This window comes from Pygocentrus nattereri, chromosome 5, assembly GCF_015220715.1.
Source record: "Pygocentrus nattereri isolate fPygNat1 chromosome 5, fPygNat1.pri, whole genome shotgun sequence".
Taxonomy (NCBI): Eukaryota; Metazoa; Chordata; class Actinopteri; order Characiformes; family Serrasalmidae; genus Pygocentrus; species Pygocentrus nattereri.
This window is the reverse complement of record NC_051215.1, coordinates 29,103,454-29,125,919: the sequence shown is the minus strand read 5'-3', so window position 1 is coordinate 29,125,919 and position 22,466 is coordinate 29,103,454. Positions and strand designations below refer to the sequence as shown.

The 22,466-nt window shown below is 41.0% G+C and overlaps 1 protein-coding gene and 1 long non-coding RNA gene across 2 annotated transcripts in view; both read right to left on the bottom strand.

The window, feature by feature from the left end:
* Window positions 1–9,918, bottom strand: part of LOC108422724 (EMAP like 4) — an 87,363-nt gene extending 77,445 nt beyond the window's left edge. The window contains exon 1 of the mRNA XM_017690629.2: window positions 9,571–9,918. Coding sequence (XP_017546118.1) covers window positions 9,571–9,595 — 25 coding nt within the window. The 5' untranslated portion in view covers window positions 9,596–9,918. The remainder of the gene's footprint in view (window positions 1–9,570) is intronic.
* Window positions 9,919–19,316: 9,398 nt separating this feature from the next.
* LOC119263452 lies at window positions 19,317–22,038 on the bottom strand. The gene is made up of 3 exons (XR_005130274.1): window positions 21,988–22,038; window positions 21,618–21,848; window positions 19,317–19,398 (listed from the first exon to the last, which is right to left on the bottom strand). It is a non-coding gene; the product is annotated as an uncharacterized LOC119263452 (long non-coding RNA).
* Between the last annotated feature and the right edge of the window lie 428 nt (window positions 22,039–22,466).

Below are 22,466 nucleotides of genomic sequence, written 5' to 3'. Positions count from 1 at the left end.
GGATGTCCCTGAAAAAGATGTTGCTTGGATGGCAGAATATGTTGCTCCAAAACCGGAATGTACCTTTCAGCATTAATGGTGCCTTCACAGACGTGCAAGTTACCCATGCCATGGGCACTAACACACCGCCATACCATCAGAGATGCTGGCTTTTGAACTTTGCGTTGATATTAATCTGGACAGTCCTTTTCCTCTTTGGCTCGGAGGACACAACGTACATGATTTCCAAAACCAATATGAAATGAGGACACTTTTCCACTTTGCGTCAGTCCATCTCAGATGAGCTCAGGCCCAGAGAAGCCGGCAACGTTTCTGGGTGTTGTTGATATATGGCTTTCGCTTTGCATGGCAAAGTTTTAAGTTGCACTTGTAGATGGAGCGACGAACTGTGTTCACTGACGATGGTTTTCTGAAGGTGTTCCTGAGCCCATGTGGTAATATCCGTTACAGAATGATGTCGGTTTTTAATGCAGTGCCGCCTGAGGGATCGAAGGTCACGGGCATTCAATGTTAGTTTTCTGCCTTGCCGCTTACTTGCAGAGATTTCTCCAGATTCTCTGAATCTTTTGATGACATTATAGACTGTAGATGATGAAATCCCTAAATTCCTTGCAATTGCACATTGAGAAGCATTGTTCTTAAACTGTTGTTCACAAAGTGGTAAAACTCGCCCCATCCTTGCTTGTGAACGACTGAGCCTTTCAGGGATGCTCCCTTTATACCCAATCATGACACTCACCTGTATCCAATTAACCTGTTCACCTGTGGAATGTTCCAAACAGGTGTTTTTTGAGCATTCCTCAACTTTCCCAGTCTTTTGTTGCCCCTGTCCCAGCTTCTTTGGAACGTGTTGTAGGCATCAAATTCAAAATGAGTAAATATCGGCAAAAAACAATAAAGTTCATCCGTTTGAAGATTAAATATCTTGTCTTTGTTGTGTATTCAATTGAATATAGGTTGAAAAGGATTTGCAAATCATTGTATTATTTTTATTTATGTTTTACACAACGTCCCAACTTCATTGGAATTGGGGTTGTAGTTAAAAACAGAACTGAACAGTATACAACTAAATCTGTGGTGTTTAAACATCAGCGCACAGCAGCTTCTCTGCTTCTCTCTTAAAAACAGAGCATCTAAATTTCTTAAGTCATTTATGTCATTCATGCATCTTATTCACTCATGCTGCATGCAAGTGTCAGTTCAGTAAATGTCACCGTCCTTCATTTTGTCAAAATCAGCAACTTTCTGTGTTTTTCTGACTTGGTAGAAGCGACAGAGAAGACCCCATTGCTGACCAACAGAGGTGCACCTCAGGCCAGGCTAGCTAGGGCAAGAGTCCGGCGGTTCCTTCCACTCTCAATAACTTTAATTCAGACTGCAAGTGACCACATAACAGCAGACAACTGATTACTGAAAGAAGCAGCTACCTGCTCCGTTAGCATGTTTTTCACACCAAAAACTGATGCTGCATATGCTGCCATGAACATCAGAAAACTGTGTCAGAAATTGCTTTGTTATGCAAGTTGTAGGTACTAATATTCCCATCACTGCATTTAAGTACCATTATCAGCATCTACATAGTAAAATTGATGTTGCCAACTTAGTCTATTTAATATTTAGTTATATTTATATTTCTAAATATTTGTTAATTTGTTAACATACTGTGGGATTCTGGAGCTTTACTTTGCAATTTTCAATGCACCTGGGCAATATTAACCATTTAAATGCAGAGCCAAATATTAATCATAACCTAATGACATAAATTGCATTCTACATAATTACAGGCTAAGCAGACTATAATCAACAGCTTGCCATCTTAAAATAAACAACAAATCTACCACTATTATTCTTATAGAGTATCTGAATCACAGTCCCTCTGTGATCCAGACTCTGAGATTAGCACTAATATGCATGTTACCCCACCCCCCCCACCCAAAAAAATAAATAAATAAATAAAATAAAAAACCACACACACACTCCCTCTTTCTTTACAAACAACTTTTAAGTGCCTAATCCTGATTATGACTTTTGTGTCTCCATCTCTCTCTAGACTCACACTGCACACAGATAATACACTCATTACGAGTATATGACTAGTATCAACGGTTTTAATGTGTTTGTGCATGTGTGTGTGTATACACACGTGCTCGTCAGGAAATTGACACCAGACATGGTTAGAGATCAACCGCTGTACTTCCTGCTTTCCCTACTGAGCACAGGAGGAAATGCAGTGCAGCCTATGAACAAATCAGCAGAAAGACAAAGAGAGATAGAGAGCAGGCAGAGCTAAGCAGAGCTTTCATTCAGTTATTTTGCACATTTGAGGCAAATAAAAAAAATCTAACAAATAAATAAATAAGTCAAATAAATTGAAAAGTAATCAGTGTTTCCATCAATTACTGAAATGCTCCAATTCCCAAAGACAACATTACATGCTTGCTCCATATAGCACAAGACATTAGTCTTGCTAAGTCTACATGTGCATACAATGAAGTAGAGGTAGGTAATACCAGGGTTTTTTGAGAAATTTCAATGATGCATATGTCATGATATTTCTTTTCCTGACATCCAAAACTGAACAGACAACCAAGAGCAGGAGGGCAACACTGTAAAAACTTTGCCTACAAATGACTTTTATTTATTGTTTTACACACTATAGTGTACCAAATACGATCTATTTATACTCCCTTTGTAATGAAACATGCAGTTGGTCGGTGTTCTTAAAGTACTGACAATATCTTCGATATCGAGCTCAGAAAAGTGACATATTGTGATAGTAATTTATCAAAATAGCAATAAAAGCATACTGTCTAGTGCTACAAATTTTTTTACATCTATCATGTGCACACAACTGTAGCCCTAACAGTTCAGACACACCAAGTGTCTACTAGGTTCCAAAACCACTCCCACTTCATTGTCAGACACCAAACCCCTGGGAGTGTCAGTCAAGACATAGTACGGATGACTCTGATCTGCTGCTATGTCTATTGTCAGAAGTGTAAATATGCGACTTTTGTTGGTATTGCGGGATTCTGGAGCCTCACTTTGCAATTTTCAATGCACTTTTGCAACACTAAACATTTAAATGCGGAACCAAATATTAATCATATCTGATTTACATAAACTGCATTCTATATAATTTCAGGCTAAACAGAGTAAAATCAACAGCTTGTCTATTGTCAGTTGGAGTGTAAACACATGACTTTTGTTCTTGCTACATCATAACTTATTGAAAAAATAAATTGTCCACTGCAGTTTTTCCCATTTCTGCCATACTGATCTTCATATCATCCAACATAGAAGTGTTTTTGTTTTGTTTTTTTTTGTAATAGTAGGCCTTTTTTGGAATTTCTGGCCTTTCATTTGTAATTTAATTTAATTTATAAGATGTGGATGGAAACCCCTCCACAGATAGATGAGAGCCAGAGAGAGGCAAAGATGAAACACTAAAACAATACAAGCAGCAGTGAGTCTCTGAGGAAAAACAGCATATTACTGTGCTGAAAGACAGCACAAATCAAAGCTTGGTGCTGCCCCCCATCTGGCCGCAATGTTTACAAACACTGGCCTCTGCACTGTGCTCCTCCCCACCAGCGCACACACGAAGAAAACTTACCACCTCATTAAAAATGTCAGCACACACAAATCACAGACATATATACAAATGCTGCTAAAGCTTGAAGGGTACACCTGGTACCCCTAGCACCTTTTCGTCATTCAGCAGAATATTCGTATGTGGGTTTGAAGCGTGGTGCCTAGAGGACATGGAACATGGTCGTAAGTCACAATGTCTTGAAATTTAGTGCAGGCCCCTTTCAAGCCAAATTATTTATGCCCTCTTGCATTGTAAACACCATATTCACCATGATATGTGGTTTAAACAACATTAATACCACAGTCTTTCCTACACCAACCTTCCTCAAAGACAACTTCTTGAGTAGTAGTGTCAAAACAGTTATAGTCAGTCAGGGTGTTCTGGAAATATATTGTTTTCTTAGATTGAGTACAAACAGACTAGAGAACTTTAAAAACATCCCAAAATGAATGCTCATCCAATTCTCTATATACAGTCTATCACTCTATCATCCTTCTGTCTCCCTTTGTCATTTTTTTCCCTTTTCATTCCAGATGTAATGCAATCCATTGTTATGAGGGAAAAACGGGTTGAGGAATGTGCAAAGTTGGGAGGCAAACATTCCTGCATCTGGAAGTGCTCGAACGCATGTGCGTCTCTTTCCAGATTTTTTCCTTCCCTCTCCCTCTCTGCGTTCCCTCTCCTCTCCTCTTTCATTCCCAATTTTGTAACCCGATACTTCGCTTGTCTTTCCTAATGCAACTCAGTTTTGAGAAGAGAGAATAGCATACAAGTACATATACATGTACATACACTCTTACAGACCATCATGCAAAAAGCAGGCTTATTGATACATAGAGGCAGACTGACTGAGTTATGTTAGTGTCACAAGAACACTCATTATCAAAGGAGTAACATGAAAGAAGCAAAAGAATATAAAAAGCAGCATCTTACGGAACAAAAGAGAACTCTTGGCATGACATCCAGCACAAAATATAGCAGACAAAATTTTAACAAGCAATTTTAATGGCCAAAGTAAAAAAGGTTCAAAGCTTTACTCCAAACTGAACTGCACCTGAACTCTCAAAGTGAGGATTTTATTTTACCCATGACAACCAAGGGCACTGAAGCACGCACTGATGATGGTGCCTTATAGCTACTGGTCTTTATATAAAACTAATGAGAATGATTAGTACAGAATTGATGGAAAATACTCAGCTGTTAAAACCAAATGTGTTACATCAAGAGCCATGCATCCAGGATGCCATGCATCCACACTGACCCACACAGAGGAAAGGGGGTTTTGGTAGCCACCAGGAGGCAGAGGTGGGGACTGCACCTGACTAAAAAGGGGGGTGAGACAATGGCAGCAGACTGTTATTTATAACTGCAAGTTTGCCATATGGAGCAGCAATACGGAGGGAGTGTAGGGTTGTAATAGGTAGTGGGCAGATTTTCTCTCTCTCTGTCAGAAGTAGAAAAGGTATCCTTAATCTCCTCCAAGCACCACATGTGCTAATTCTTAGATCAAAAGTGCTTAAAGAAACAAAACAAATATTTCACACATGTATCTGATACACAGCACCCATCACAAACAACACTGCACTGCACTGATATTACAGAGGCACAGGTGATATGAAACATGATGTAGCATCAAATATTTATTACAGTGGGGTGGGAATCTCTAGGCACCTCACAATTCGATTTTATTCGATTCAGAGATCTGCGATGCGATTATACGATGATCATCGATGCATCTTGACACATCTTTTTTTCTATCCAGGATTTCTATTTTCCTACTGTCTCAGGACTTGCTACTTTTAAAGCAAAGTATTTGTAATGATCCACAATGCATTTACTTCCAATATCTTTTATTAATAAATCAAATGGAAGTGATGTGGCAAATGAACTAGAAGGCTCTCATTCTCTGCTACTGCTTGGAGCACATGAGACGCTGCTGCCTCTCATCGGTGATAATATGTGCAGTTGTGTGAGTAAAATATCTTCAAATGGGAAATGTGAAACACCGTGCGAAAGCCCCGTTTCGCAATGACTGAGAACTAGCGTTCAGACTGCAGATCACGTAGCAACGATGCATTATTTGCATTCATAAGCACTGCAGTTGGTTTACTGGCAAATTAAATATGGAACAAGAGACTGTCAAACACTAAAAAGTTGCAAAAAGATGAAGTCGCTTCTCTTTTGAATTTTCCCATTCCACCTTAAATGGTGCCCGCATTTACATTCGGCACCTCTGTCAGGATTTAAGGTGCAACTGGAAAATTCGAACAAGAAGCTGGAGTATAAAAAGTGTCTTCAGCCTTGTAAAACAGTCAAAAGTTGAGAGACATATTACAAGAAACTGATCTACTTTAGAAGAAAAGTTTTCTGACTGAGATGGGGGGAGGGGGACAGCTATAACTAAAGCTTAAAGCAGAGCGAAGTAACTGCGTTTTCATTTATAATTTTAATCTAACTTATACTAGGACATTCTCACATACTGGGACATACTGGACATAAATGTTGTGGCTGCCAAGGTAATTGGATTTCTGATGTGTTGAAAAGACACAACAGCTTTTCTTAACATTTGGGTTATTACTCCTGACCTAAACTAGCTTTTAATGCAGAGGGAGCAGGTCGGATTTCTCACTCATCCAGTTGTGTTTTTGTTATGTGCATATCACAGGCTGCACTTCCGCACTTCCAAGTTCTACCTGTTCAATTCCTGTTCATTTGTGAACCCATTCAGAATCGTTCACATCTGCATTGCGACGTATCTAAGAATCAATTTGGATGAATCAAATGGATAAACTTTATTGTTTTTTGCAAATGTACACTCATTTTGAATTTGATGCCTGCAACACGTTCCAAAGGTGGCATGTTTACCACTGTATTACATCACCTTTCCTTTTAACAACACTCAATAAGCATTTGGGAACTGAGGACACTAATTGTTAAAGCTTTGTAGTTGGAATTCTTTCCCATTATTGCTTGATGTACAACTTCAGCTGCTCAACAGTTCGGGGTCTCTGTTGTCGTATTTTGCGCTTCATAATGCACCACACATTTTCAGGTCTGGACTGCAGGCAGGCCAGTCTAGTACACGCACTCGTTGCGGCATCGTCTTGCTGAAATAAGCAGTAACGTCCCTGAAAAAGACGTTGCTTGGATGGCAGCATATATTGCTCCAAACCCTGTATGTACCTTTCAGCATTAATGGTGCCTTCCCAGATGTACAAGTTACCCATGCCATGGGCACTAACACACCGCCATACCATCAGAGATGCTGGCTTTTGAGCTTTGCGCTGATAACAATCCAGACAGTCCTTTTCCTCTTTGGCCTGGAGGACACAACATCCATGATTTCCAAAAACAATTTGAAATGTGGACTCGTCAGACCATAGGACACTTTTCCACTTTGCGTCAGTCCATCTCAGATGAGCTCGGGCCCAGAGAAGCAGAGTTTTAACTTGCACTTGTAGATGGAGCGACGAACTGTGTTCACTGACAATGGTTTTCTGAAGTGCCCATGTGGTAATTACAGAATGATGTACAGAGTGATGTCGGTTTTTAATGCAATGCTACTTCACGGTCACGGGTATTAAATGGTGGTATTCTGCCTTGCCGCTTACTTGCAGAGATTTCTCCAGATTCTCTGAATCTTTTGATATTATGGACTGTAGATGATGAAATCCCTAATTTCCTTGCAATTACATGTTGAGTAACGTTGTTCTTAAACTGTTGGACTATTTGCTCACGCAGTTCTTCACAAAGTGGTGAACCTCGCCCACCCTTGCTTGTGAACGACTGAGCCTTTGAGGGATGCTCCCTTTATACCCAATCATCACACTCACCGGTTTCCAATTAAGCTGTTCACCTATGGAATGTTCCAAACAGTTGTTCTTTGAGCATTCCTAAACTTTCCCAGTCTTTTGTTGCCCCTGTCCCAATGTTTTACACAATGTCCCAACTTCATTGGAATTGGGGTTGGAATAAATAGATCAAAGTATAATGGCTGATATGACATTTTAATCATTAATCTGTTGCACATTTCACATGCTAAATATCTTTAAAAAAAAACAGTGGCATAGATATTATACTGTTTTTAGGGTAAAAGTAACCAGTATGTTTTGTCTGCCAGCCAATGACTAGGCTAAATGACTAGAAAACTAAATGCAGAACACACCAAATTAAAGCCTCAGCCTCAGTATGTAAGATGACTGATTGTATGAATTCCATATCATGAATGCTCACTGTGCAGCCCTCAGAGTGCCCACAAAATGTTAGCTGCACCTTTGACATTTCCTCCTCTGACACAGACCCTAATGTTGTGGGAGAGTGAATGTCACACACACGTAGAGACATACTCAAGTTTAAGTGAAGGTTGCGTGTGGATGACACCACAATAGGTTTCGTTCTGTCACACTTGTGGCCTTTCTGAGCTAAAACTGTTCCTAGAACTAGTTTCTATGTGCGTCAATGGCATCATCAGTCGAGCGGAACACCTTTCACCTGGCCTTTTCACCTAGCAACAGCCGCAAAGCCAAACAACACAGTGACTGCCCTTAAATGGGAAAATTATGATTATAAAATTATTAAATTATCCAGTATGTGGATCAATACAGAAAAGTGGTTTGGTGTAATGTCTGCACAAAACTGCAAGACCAATTCCTCTAATACAACGGCAAGCAAATAATGCTCTGCTGCATACAGCCATGGAGAGAGAGAAAGGGAGGACTGCCTTAACCTCTGGATCAGCACTTTCTGAGCCCACGTAGGACAGTATATCGAGACTGTAAGCACATGCACACTCTCTTCCTGAATCATCCAGCAGGCCTAAGAGCCAGCAAGTCATCACCACAGCAACTTGGAGTAAGGCTAACTGTCAGCATGCACAACCCTTCTCCGAGTGTAACCAAGCAACAGGGTGACATGAAGTTACGTAATGACCACTGCGCTGTCTCGATCTGCAAATATGATAGTGAATTGCTATAGCACTAGGAGCAGATATTTAGATCATGTTCAGTGTTCATAGGCCAAAGTCCCACTACAATTAAAAAAAAAAAAAAAACAACAACACTTCCTACAGACATGAGAAAGACAACCTGCTACTGACAACAATCCATTTAAATAATATGGGAAATACGTGTGTTTGACAAACTACTCACTGACCACAAACTACTCATAGGTTAGAGGCTGAAAGTTTAACTTTCTGCGATATTTTCAGCATGAGCTCAACCTGATTATGCCTTATGCCTCTTTATCAAGGGTGCCCATAATTCTGGAGGGCACTGTGCACGTTGGCTTTGATTTCTACAGCTCCTTTCGACATACCACAGAATCCAGTCTCTCAAGACATCATATCAGAGGCTCTCTCTTCCACCTTAATGCGTCTGACACCTGCTAGTCACACTGAAAGACATACGCACCACATCACACTTCATTCTGCTGCTCACCTCTTTCGCTGCGGTGTAGATCTGCATGCAGCTCGCGGGCAGCCCACTACAGAAATAAATAAATAACCCACTCTCCTTCTCTCCCCTGCCTTTGACAGGGACAGCAAACAAAAGCTGCCCTGACATCGTCGCAGACCTGAACCAAGCCTACATAAAACCCTACCGCATCGATTTATATTTTATATAGCTTACCGAGCTCCACAAGAAGGCTACACGGCGGCATTTTCCAGCCTCTCGTCAAAGATCCGTGTGTAATGACGGAAATAAACAGAGCCTAAAAGAAACTCGGCCTCATGCGGTCTTGCGAGCCGCCCTGACACGCTGAAAAAAATGCTTTCCAGAGCCAAAGCGCGACCATTTCGACGCAGAAATGTGAGAGCGGTTATGGTGCTCAGCTCTACCCCGCTGACACGTGTATACAGTGGGGCTCCACACATTCCTCACCGCTTGCACTGGCTCTGACTGACTGAATTAGCCTCGTGCTGTGGCAATGCTATTAATAGTAGCTTAGCCCGTATTTCTACCCGAGGACACACTCACCTAAACTGCCGGCGAAACCGTCCATTTCTGGGGCGAATGTCAAAGAAGAAGACACGGGGGAGATATTCCTGGCAGCCTTCTGGCTGAGTCCCTGTCCTGTGCTGTGCTCTCTGTGCTCGAGAAGAAGAAAGGGAAGGGGCCTTGACGAGGCGAGCGTGGATTAACCGTCTTCTTTCACGCCGACTCCTCTGCCTCTGACTCGACAGCGGTTGAAATGACAAGAGCGCGGCGTTGAGTCTCTGTCCGGGACGACGCAGCGCTTTTCTGGGGCACTGGATCACGGCGGCTCCCTGAGCTCCACGACCGTGAACCGCCTCCGTCAGGGGGAGGGAAGGAGGAGAGTAGACAGGAGGAGGGGAAGGAGGGAGGAAGGGGGAGGAGTGGAGGTTTACGGCTTTAGCTTTCGCGTTTCCGACTCCGCCTGGTTTGGCGCGCGAGGCTTCCCTTCCAGTGCTCGAAGTGTCTTAAGAGTCTCTCAGACCTATTTGTGCTAGTTGTCGACCATACGGTGCTTTTTGCCCAGTAACTTAAAGGGCAATTCCAGATTTTTGCAATTTTTCTGAACAATTCAGTCCTTGAGATTTAAACAGTTATTGAGAGCGGTTTGAGGTGTACAGAAACTTAGCTAGGTTAGACTCTGAATTCTTTACAGGGTCGGTGGTGATAGGAACCAGAGGTCATGATGTCTGCAACACAAAGCCATTTTATTCACTGTCCAAAATGACCAGTAAATCCTGTGCCTTCCGATGTTGCATGTAATGTTGAAAATGGTAAAAAGTGTGTAACCTGAAAAAAATTATTTGGGAACATTTTGCCTTTGAAACACGTTTACATTTGAAGCCAAATTTTTGTCACAAAACGATAATAAAACAACGTGTCTGGCATCAGACAGCATATATCTAACCATTCCATATAGTAACTTTCTGCACGTCTGGTTCCTATCACCACCGCTGTTAACACTTCTTACTCAGTAAGTTTACCCAAGAACTGAGCATTTCACACTAAAGCACTCTGAATAACTTTGTTACCATCTCAACTATTTAACCTAATGATGTCGAATTTTGGGAAACATCGATGAAGTTACCCTTTAACAGCATGGTGGGGGGCTAAAGTTAGGGCAGATAGCTAGAAGAAAAAACATGAAATGCGTAAAGGCATAAGAAATAACTTAGGTGTTAGCTACAGTTACAATGGCACAAACTTAAATGAGCTACAACTAACTAAATAAATTATTCATATTTTTTAACTCTGATAACGTTAACGTTATTTGGGGCCAAATTAACCATCTGTCCTAAAACCTTTTGGCGTCCTATGAGATCCATGAGTGACCGCTGACTACAGGCTGGTTTACATAGGTTACCTGACACAAGCTAATGCAAAACTATATTAATGTATCAGTTAATTTACAGCGTATTACCACACCGCTTTTCCTCAGACGCCTCAAAACAACCGCTATCAACGTTGCTAACCTGCCTCATTAGTATAGCATAGCTATCGTGACTGTCATAGCTGTTAACTAGTTAACCCAGCTAGGTTAACCTACAACTAGTAAACTGAGGTAAATGTCGTAGGCCACAGTAAAGTAACATGAACTGAATTATTAAATGTTCAAATTAACGTATTTACGTAACATAGCTAAGTCATTATAAGTAATAACAGCAATAGTTATCTCAGGATATCGAGTCCACGCAACACTCGCCACACTTGTAACGGTCCAAATGACGGTTAGCTCAGGCTCGCGCTCAACCCTTGCGTGTCCGTTGAATTTTGAATTTGAATTTGTGCGCGAGGGCAGCAGCAGCAGCTGATCACTGCGGTAGACTAAGAGCCATTCAAACGGATGAGCTCACCTGAAAGGGGAACTCCACCAATTTTTTCTGAATTTCTTCATAATTTAATTGTTGAGATACACACAAAGTAGTAGTAGTTTGATCTAAAACAAGTTATTAAAGAGCGACTTCTCAGATTGCTTTACAATGATGGTGATTGTTTAATATTCAAAATGAATCAGTGAACCTATGCGTGTCTTCTGACTTTTTATATGTATGCAGATGATGGTAAAATAGTGGTAAATCTTGGTAAAAAAAAAAAAAAAAGTTGTCTTTTTTGCCCTGACATCGCCCATCATGTATACCTCCAGCATAAATGGAATTTAAAAGGTTTGTTTCACAGCTGAGGTAAAACAACGTCTCAGGCAGCAGGCGAGGAATTCATCGCTGTTTCAGGTTCTAACTTTCTGTGAGGGAGCTTATAGAGGTATTCAGCTCTTTAGACATATGGTTCCTATCACCACCACTGTGAACAATTCTGGCTCAGCAACTTTCTCTAGAATGAAAAGTCGTTCTTCGGGCTCTATGGTGCAACATACATCAGCAGCACATAGGACTACATAGAGGAATGCATATATACACACATACACAGTGTCAAAGCAGTGTATATATATATATATATATATACATATATATATATATATATATATATATATATATATATATATATATATATAGTGCGTACAGTTCAACAAGTGTGAAAGCACTATATGAGTGATGCAGGAACTAGTGCGAACACTGAGGTCTTGTAGCAGCATTCAAATAATTCAATAATTTATAATCAGTCAGGGGTGTGATCAGTCCATGGTGGATGTTGGAAAGGGTCCAGATTAGTCCAGGTGGATTTTGGGAGGCATCAGTGCATTCAGTAATCTGATCGTCATAGGGACAAAGCTGTTGCAGAGTCTGGTGGTGGAACGGATGCTCTGGTGCATTCTGCCAGATGGCAGAAGGGCGAAGAGTCCACGAGAGGGGCAGGAGGGGTCACCCACAAATCTGGCGGCTTTTGTGGCAGGATGTGTCCATAGTGGGTAAAGACACCTTAATGATCTTCTCAGCTGTCCTTACAATCCACTGTAGGGTCCTGCAGTCTGATATTCCCATACCAGACAGTGTTGCCAATGATCAGAACAATCTCTATTTCCCCCTGTAGAATGTAGTGAGGGTGGAAGGAGGGAGGTTTGCTCTCCTATCCTTCACAGGAAGTAAAGCTGCTGCTGGGCTTTCTTGGCTAGGCAGGTGGTGTTGAGGGTCCAGATGTGCACAGCAAGGAACATGGAGCTTTTTAGTGCATTGCATTGTGGAGACAGCAGCCTAACCACTCACTGCCTTCAAAGGTACTTCTCTCGTTGGGCAGCAGTAGGCGCTGCATTCAGACCAGTATTCAGCACATCATAACTTTTGCTGTGCTGAACATGTGATATCTGTTTACTCACTCATTAACTCACACCTGTGACTGTAAAAGTGGATTAACTCAAAGTGGTCTCAAATCAGATTCGTCCATAGGCTGTTTATGATGGCCATGATCGGAACAGTGAATACAGACCCTGGTCATTATTATCAGGATGTTAACTGACAAGGAATGACAGTTGGTCGAATTGGAAAAAAGTAGGATTAAACAACTGTGTAGGGGTCAAGAGGGTATATTGGTATTTCCGTTTTGTACCATCACTCGTGTACATAAACCCCGAGCTGCCATTCTGAGCAAGAGTAATGACCAACATGGCTATGAATCAAACTCATGACACAGACTGAAGATCAGACCTGCAGAACAGTGTACACTGCAGAGCAGAGCAGTCTGCAGAGTGAAATAGCAAACAACATGAGAACTTTAAAGAGAAAGCTAAAGAACTTAAATCAGTCTCAAAACTGCTGCCTTGTTTTGTCTATGAATCTACTACAGATAACACGATGGAAAAAATGGCAGTGTAAGAAGTAAAAAATCATGCATGTCAACAGACAAAATAAAAACGGATGGCAACCCTGGTAAGATTTCAGCGCCACCTACAGGGCATTAAGAATGCCGGGCACTGATCAGCAGACTATTCATAAAACATCTCTAAAGTTATGTGGTTTTTGTTCCTGTCTTATTTCTTATGTTTCCTTATATCAGGTGCACAAAAAAGAAAATTAGGTATGCCTGGGTGTATTTGGGTACATTTCCCAATGTATTGTCAAATGTACAGAATAGTAAAATATGCAATAACAAAAAATAATGGGGCCCAGAAATGTGGCCATGTGCCACGACGGGTGTGGTCTTAGAGTCTTGCAGCAAGGGTGCTCAGTTCCTGTCCAGGATGGCCAATGTCCAGCAAAGTTTGGCAGTCTCTCTGCACACGTGATTCAGCTCATCAGTTAATTGCCAGCTTTAGTGGGTGTGCTTGAGAAGGAAAACCAGAATCTTCCAGGGCCAGAATCAAGGGATTTTCAAAGCACTTAGCACACTCATATATCACCAGAACCATCTTCTCTTCAAAACTTCTGTCATAGCTAGCTGCTCCAGTGATTCTCAAAACATTTTAGACGCCATCATCGGCCATATCTTCGGTCGTGAATGGAATAAAATTTAAAACCAGCTCAGAGCAGAAATTCATGATCTTTAAACAGAATGAAAAGAACAGTCCCACTTATTTAACCAGAGTGAAAATGTACATAAATATGGCTGCTGTTGAAGCAAAACCTCATATCTCCATGAAATTTCTCTATCAAACCTCATATCTCCATCAATCATCATGAAATTTACACACAATGTAAAGGGCAACTGACATATTCACATTATGATGATAATGATGTAAAACAATCATAGGTTTTCAGCATTTCTTACAATGGGTTTACTCTCTTCACATTGGCTGTGTACATACTGGCTGCTATCTGTCATTGGTAGACTGCAAAACAGCTGATGTGCCACCTTTCCTTTATGTTGTAGACCAAGGGTTATGCCACTACTCCTCAAGGATATCCTATCCTTCTTTTAAGGGCCATGGGGAAAGTTGATAGCTGGTCACTTAGCAGTCCTAAGCCAAAAGGGTCACCATTACGACCTTCATGAAACTTTGAGAATCCGGCCCCTAGATTATAGCGAGGAGGAGGTGGGGGGTGGATTAAGGGATGAACAGGAGGAGCTCCACAGATTCAGTGAGATGAGGACATGTGCAGCACATGTGTGCCCTGCTTGTGCTGGCTGGGTCACACTGGGAGCACTGGTGGATCAGGGACACAGAACAAAAGTAACAGCCTTAATCCTCGCACTCCCTGGGAGGATGTTCAGTGGGGGAAGATTTTATATAATGGAAATCTGCACCATTTTTTCTCAGTGTTCTCATGAGCGGAGAGAAGTTGCAAGCTGCCTGAATGTGGGCTTTTTCCAAAGTGGTGATTTTAATCAGAATTATATAAGGATGGCGCCAGACACGGTGAGCAAGACACCGCGTTGTCTGACCACGCAAAACAACAGCCTTGTGTGGTGAATAGACACGGTGGGAGAAAAAAATAATGTGGCAGTGTCTTTCGGAGGCAAGGAAATGCCAAAGGTTGGGCCCATTGTGTTTGTCATACAGACTGAGTCTGTGCAAGGAGTTTAAGAAACGGATGGTTTTGCTCGCTATTGGGCTGCTCGAACGCTGCAGAGTTGCCGCAAGTGTGAAGGGGGCATTGTGGCCTCCTGAGTGGTCCTATTGAGGCTACACAGAGGCAAGGCTGTTCCCTATATTGTACTGCAACCTATCAGGGTGGCTTCCTCACCAATATGAGAGAGACTGTTTTCATCATAGGACAAACTGTATTGTCAGCATGCGGCTTCGTAGTTGGCTTCGGCCCCTCCTGTCTCTTTTGCTCCCTCTGACTTCCTGGCAATGGTTGACCTCTCGCTCCAGCACCTCTGCTCTGCCAAAGGCACAGCCAAATCAGACAAAGCGCTCCTTCTTCTTCTCTCCTGAAGGATGAGGAGAGAGGGAAAGAAAGACAAGGGCCATCTATCTCTCTCTGGGTTCCTCTCTGCGGCCTGACAGGGCAAGGCTGCGGTCTTCTCAGAAGTGATTTCTATCCCACTTTCAAAAGACCTAATGATGACATGTTGAAAATCTTAGGTAGTTCTACAAGTTAGTAGATATTAATAAAGCTCGGACAACTATGAGTGGTTAAGACTATGGGATCATTTACTCCTAAATCAGTATTAAATCCTGTAATGGAAAGTAAAAATCCTACTCACTGACTGAATGTGTTCCAAATGTGTCCTCATTGTCTGTAATATTTTCCTTTGTGTGCCTTAATACTTACTGGCCCCAATGTATCCTTGACAGAAGGTGTTTGGTCAATTTAGTTAACATATAAGTTAACATAATTTAATGTTTGCACATTCTAAAGTCATAAATTCTGTAACATTTAAAAGTTTCTAAAGGCTTGACTGAAGCACTTGGTCATATAGTAGTTGCTGTAGTGTAGCGTGTGTTATTGCTGGCTTCTATGCATCAGACTGGGGTTTTATTCCCTGCCCAGACAAACACGCAGTGTTTCACCATTAAGAGTCCTCAGGCAACACTCCCAATGCTACATTCGGCCTCTGTTAGATGATTAAACTGTAAGTCTGCTTGGATCAGAGCATCTGCCAAAAGCATAAACATAAAGGTTATATTCATATTTCAGGCACCTGTTCGTTTCGAGTTTTCTCCCATTTTCTATGGAGATTATACAAGCTGTATGTGTGCAATTGAATGCTTGTGTTAGCAGTTAATGCACCTTAAAGGAGCTGAGATCAGTAACTAAAAGGGGTGTCTGAATCAAAATACAGAGTACTAGTTCACAATAATTCTGACTAAACTGAGCATAAAATGTAGTTTATAAATAGTATATCTTTTTCCTTTCTTTTCCTAATAATAATGTAAATGGCTTTCAAACAACCCAGCCCATTCATTGTAAATGCACTGGAGATTTAAAAACAATAAAGTAAAGAAAATTACGGGTTCTGCAAATGCTTTTCGCAAGACCTTTTTTTTCTAAGTGCAGTTCCCTATAATGTGCACTAATGACAGGCTCTCTTTGTCCCTCTCTGGATCCTGTTTGTTATTAGATGACTGGGGGTTTATTCTAAAAATTCCATGCTGCCAAGTGCAAATGAACCAAGCTATAAATATATTGCATTCTGGTGTACCAGTGCATCTGGTCCACTCACTGCTGGAACAGGGTTGCATTATAGCTGTAAGCTCACACAGCACCCACTAGAGGTCAGCGTAGTCCGTCATATGTAGTCCAGCTGAGTTCAGTCCAAGAGGAATTAGTTGGAGAGACTGGAAGGCATTCCTGTTTTTGTGTAAACAGGTTCTGAGACACTGGTTGTTAAAATCAAAATCAAATGAATATTGCACATAGAGAATTAATAGTTGTGTACAGTAATTGGCTTTGTGGTCTTTAAGTAGTTAAGTCCGCTAAAATGTGCTTTCCTTTCATCCAACATAGTCTCTGTTATTTTAATCAGTATTTAGAATAGTAATGGCTTATTAAATTCACATGATATGCTAGTAGTCATGCTCCTCTCTGCAAGTTGGCAATGGCTGAAGGCCCTATGAAGAATAACTGACTCATGCAGGAAAGTGCAGCTTTGTTCCAGATTTACTGCAAATGTGTGGCACCTAGAGACTTTATGGGACTGGAGGACCAGTGTGAGAAGATACAATAGTATAAACAGTGATTTACTAGCTTGTAGGCAGACATTTTATTTATTTATGTGTTTATATCTTCAGAAGACCTCCCATCCTGCCAGTGTGAGCTGTGAGATCTGCCTGATAACCAACCAATTAGTTACACATGATTTATGATTGTACAGTGCAATCAGTTGTTGGTTGTTTAGTTAATGTGAGGGAATGTGAGGAAATCTGCATGCAAGTTAAGATGTTCTGTTCTTGGAGGGCCATAGTCCAGTACATTTTGTTGATTTCTCAACATAGTTTTCCAGAAACAAGTGTTCCAGAACAGTTACTTCCACAGAAGTCACCACAATCTAAAGTGCCATTTGCATGTCAAGGCCTGAGTAAGAAGGCAACTCCAGAAGTTACAGAGACTCATCAGATCTCACATCACATCTCAACACAGCCTGAAAGACAAGCCATCTCAAACTGACTGGTTTTACCAGCCTGGACTCAATCATGCTTCAAACGCTCTCTACTGGTCAAAATGTTCCTCACCAATTTTCCCAGCATCCTCACAACTGAAGGTCTCATCCCTGCCCAGCTCCAGATTACCCTGGCCACCTGCATCTGCATCTCCTGGATGTTACTATCAATGCTGCTGTCATTTTGTCTAAAATGCTCTAAAGCAAATCTTCAGTTTGCTGTATGCAATTTGCTTGGATTTCCGTTTAATTTAAATCCATATATTCTATCAAAATGATGGTATAACTTATAAAACAGCCAATAGTTTGTTGTACGCTAGAGTCACCTACCTCATTAAAATATAAAACTATATGAATGTAGAACTAAAATAAAATTAATCAAAGCATTTGTTTTAGTATTAATGTCAATATTTATGTATCTATGCATTGTTACACCACTTGTTTTTATGTGCTTATGGCACATAAATGCCACAAAAACAGTGAGTGTTTCAGTGTTTATATGTTAATTGTTCATTTCCTTTTTTCTTTTTTTTCATAACCAAATCTTTCTTTATTCTCTGTAGGGTAAATCTCTTTATCCAGTTATGTGAAAGAAGATTTTGGGTGGCGCACAGGGTGGCCAGCCAAATATTGGAGATACTACTACAGATGCTGTAGTAGTATCAGAGTTAACCACCCTTACCACCCGCCTGATTCCACCACTGGCTAGGAGAGATCTTTCACTGAGCCCTTCAGTCTTCCCTAGACCTTTCCTCTGAGACCACTACATTACTCTCTTAGCTACTGCTTAGACTACATTGACGGATAATTACTGGCACTCTTCATCATAGCATGAGTGATGATGCCAGTGGTAATGACATGGATGTGGACATGGCAGGCAGCTGTGTGGAGGTGCTGAGGGAGGAGTCACTGAGGTCATTAACCGTGTTTTCATAACCTCATTAAACTGCCATTCTTGGCCGGGTTGTAAGTGCAGTGCGGTGGTGGGAAGAAATTAGGGGTGGTTTACACACAGCCTGTTCTACCGTGAGGAGGTTGAAGAAGGTGGGAGGGGCTTTTTCACTGCACACGAGTGCACACACTTAAAGATGACATGACATGGACATGAAACAGAAATGGAATCTTGCATCCGGCTGCTTGTTTAATGCTAAGATGAATGGAGAGTAGTTTTTAGTGCCTTGGTACTGATGTAAAGCTGGAGTCTATGAGAACTTTCCAGCTATATGCAGCGGAGAACTGCGGCTATTAGAGCTGTTGTCCAATGTCCAAACCTGGTCAAAAAAAAAAAAACCTTATTATTAGCATTTGTGGGATTCCAACACCCAACAGCAATTTACATTAACATTTTTTGGCTTTCTAGATCAAACATAGACATAGTATAATAATAGTTTTACTGCATTTAAAACATGTGGCACCTAGAAACTTCATGGGATTGGAGGACCAGTTTGAGAAGATACAATGATATAAACAGTGATTTTCCAGCTTGTAGTCAGGCATTTTATTTATTTCTGTGTTAATATTTTCAAAAGACCTCTGAGTGAGGCCAGTGAGCTGTTAGATCTACCTGATAACCAACCAATTAGTTACACATGATTTATGAATGTATAGGCATTGAAAATAATGCAATCCATGGATGGTTGTTTAGTTAATGCAGTGGAATGTGAGTAAGTATGCATCCAAAGTAAGATGTTGTGGTCTTGGAGGGCCACAGTCTGGGACATTTGGTTGATTTCTCAGCTTAGTTTTCTATACTTTCCCCAGAAACAAGCATTCCAGAACAATTACTTCCGAGTACTTACTTTACAGAGGTCACCCCGAGCTCCTTATCCATGTAAAGCATCATTTGCAGGTCAAGGCCTGAGCAAGGAGGCAACTCCTTGAGTTACTGTGATTCCTCTGTTCTAGATTAAACACAGACATTTGAAGCTTGCAAAAGACATTTCATGTTTGATTTAAAACAATAACAGACAAGTTAACATATATTGACCTTGTATGTAGCATTTTTACAGTGACTCCTCAGAAAAGTGTAGTGGCACAGTGCTGCCTAATAACCAATTGAAACACATTTGTCAGGCTGCCAATGTTGGTCACTGATGTATCTAGGAATTCCAGTGGGCCTAGAGTAATTGTTTTTCTTGAAATTGCAGCAATTGATAACATGATTGGTTGATTCCACTGTTAGTCCATAATTATATTGATGGTTGATCTGACACGTTAGACCTTCAGTCTAGTTCACAATGTCTTGAGAAGTGGAAGAGCTAGCTTGGCTGTGTCCACCTGAACACCACAGGGAAAAATATTCTTATCTGACAAATTTCCACTCGGTGTGTCAAAAATGTAACCCTTTTGTTTCTGAGCAAACCATGACAATTCTTTTAAATAGAATACAATAAAAATGACAGACTATTAATTTTTTTCAGTTCTGTACCTACACTGTCCACTTTAGCTATGCATGAGAAGAAAGTAGAGAAAATAGTATGTGTGTACGTGATTTCCTGTTCTCATCATTCACACAATCCACTGCCCCCTTTCACCCCACTGAACTAAACTTTCATTAAAACCTACAGACACCCCCCACTATACCCATTTACCCCTTGCAGGCGGACCCCCTGAGCCTAATGCCCCCTACACAGACTCCAGATAAACACACATGGCACCAACACAGTCATATAGGTCCATCTTCCACTCTCTCTCTCTCTTTCTCTCTCTCCTTTCCTCTGTTATTCCATTCCCCCACTCTCATGCTGTGCCTGTTGAGAGAGCCACATTAGCTAAGGGAGAGATGGAGAGCAGATAAAGGAGTGCGAAGCAGAATGGAGTCATTAAGGACGTGTTGATAGAGAAAGTCTGAATTACAGAGAAGGTGCAGAGAGGAGGAGGTGGAAGAGATGGAGAGGGAGGGATTGCACACAAGAGGCCCAGCCATGGAGCCTTTTTAACCCTTCAGCCCATTCTGTTTATGTGTGGACTGCAGATAGCTCAGCCGCTGCCAACACTTTCACCACCATGCTGCCTCATATGAATGAACAGAACTCTCCCTGTCTACTTCGCTTCACTTTCAATAAATAAAGCCACCACTGAAACCTTCTATTAGTCCTTCAACGCCCACAAAGGAGACAGCATTGCTCCAGTGTGGCCCTCCAAGACGTGTGAAGTCAGATCAGCTCTTGAGTACTGGAGAGCCTCATGTTCAGTTTCACCGGTGGTGGACAGTAACTAAGTAAATGTAATTCGTTACTGTACTTAAGTATTTTTTTCGTGTATCTGTACTTTACTTAAGTATTTCCATTTTGGGTGACTTTTTACTTTCACTCCACTACATTTCAAAGTCAAATATCTTACTTTTCACTCCACTACATTTTGTGAAATCTGTCAGACCTGTTGGTCATACCAACCCAGTGCAAGTACACAGTTCAACATCAAATTTTAGGAATGTCTATTCCAACATAAATGATAATCTAACCTAACTTTGTGTAAATAGACCACAATATAGAAATATGTACACATATGCAGTCGTGACTGACGCGTCTTTTTTTCTGAATTTATACAAACACTATTTCATTTTATAGTAAACTAGTTTTGGCTGGAGTCATAATTAATCTTTTAGTACTTTTACTTTCGATACTTAAGTACATTTGACGGCAAATACTTTTGTACTTTTACTCAAGTGGAGGTCTAAAGGGAGGAACTTCTACTACTAACTACAAAATCTACAGGTCATTGTGGTTACTGAAAAATGAGCAAGCTTAATAACTAAGAGACAGCCCTAAAGTGAAACCCCTTAAACCCTAAGGGCCTGTATGTGGACCCACATTTCATCTGACATTGTACTCATATAGTGGACAATTGTCCTAATGTGCTATGTAACTGAAGTCTTTTTTACTTGAGACACAAACCACAGCCAACTATATTTATAATTTACCTTTTGAATTATGTTTCCTATGTGTATAATATTATTATTGGAATTTTACTTTCTAATGATAATTTTTTTTTCTTTCCACACACAGGCCACATTTCAGTTCCTTGCTCTAACTATAACAATAAAACGTAAATATTAGTGTAATAATACATCCAGAAAAATAGTTCTCAAAATTAATAACTGAACAGGAGCTGACCATGTCGGTGAAAAAGGACATTTTTTCCTTGCAGGCAGCTGGATCTGGCAGGGCGACAGTTGGCGGGCTGTTCTGGAGGATCAGAGGGATCAGGGTGGGAGATCATGGATGAAAAACAGAGATCAGCTGGGCTCTCCTCCGCTCCACTCCTTGGCTTTCTCTGGCACAAGTCACCTCTCTGCTAATACCAGGCTCCGAGATGCCGGCAAACACCAGTGTATCCCACACCACCTATAGGGATTAAAATACTTTGGCATGTCGGTCTGACTCAGCAGGGCAAACGAGAGGAGAGGGACGGCTCACTTTCAAAAGATTCTCATATATACATTATTTGTTTAAATATGTATTGGGTGTATGCAATGGAACATACCAAATGCAGTGGCTTTCTCCCCTTTTCAGCCCCTCTTGATGTGAAAGAAACCAGGCCCAGCAAAGAGGGAGAAAAACAGTGAGCTCTGGTGAAACTGCCACCAGATGGCAATATAGAGCCATTCAATGGAAGAGTCGACCAACATCCCTGTACTGGGATAGACAACACTTTTTAAAAAGATGGTTCTTCAAGGGTTCTTTAGTAAAGAAAATGGTTCTATATACAAGTGTGGACAATCAAACAAACTCAAAAAACACCTTTTGTGTGATTAAAGGTTTCTTTGCATTGTGAAATGGTTCTTCAGATTGATGATGAATCTGCTGTCTATAGTTCTATTTAAAAAGGGTTCTATGTTACACCAAAAAGGGTTCTCCCATTGTTACGAGCTTGATATTATAATACTAAAAGAGCACTTTTTGGTGCTATATAGAACCATTTTCAAAAAGGTTCCATACAGAACCATTTACAACTTATTCTTC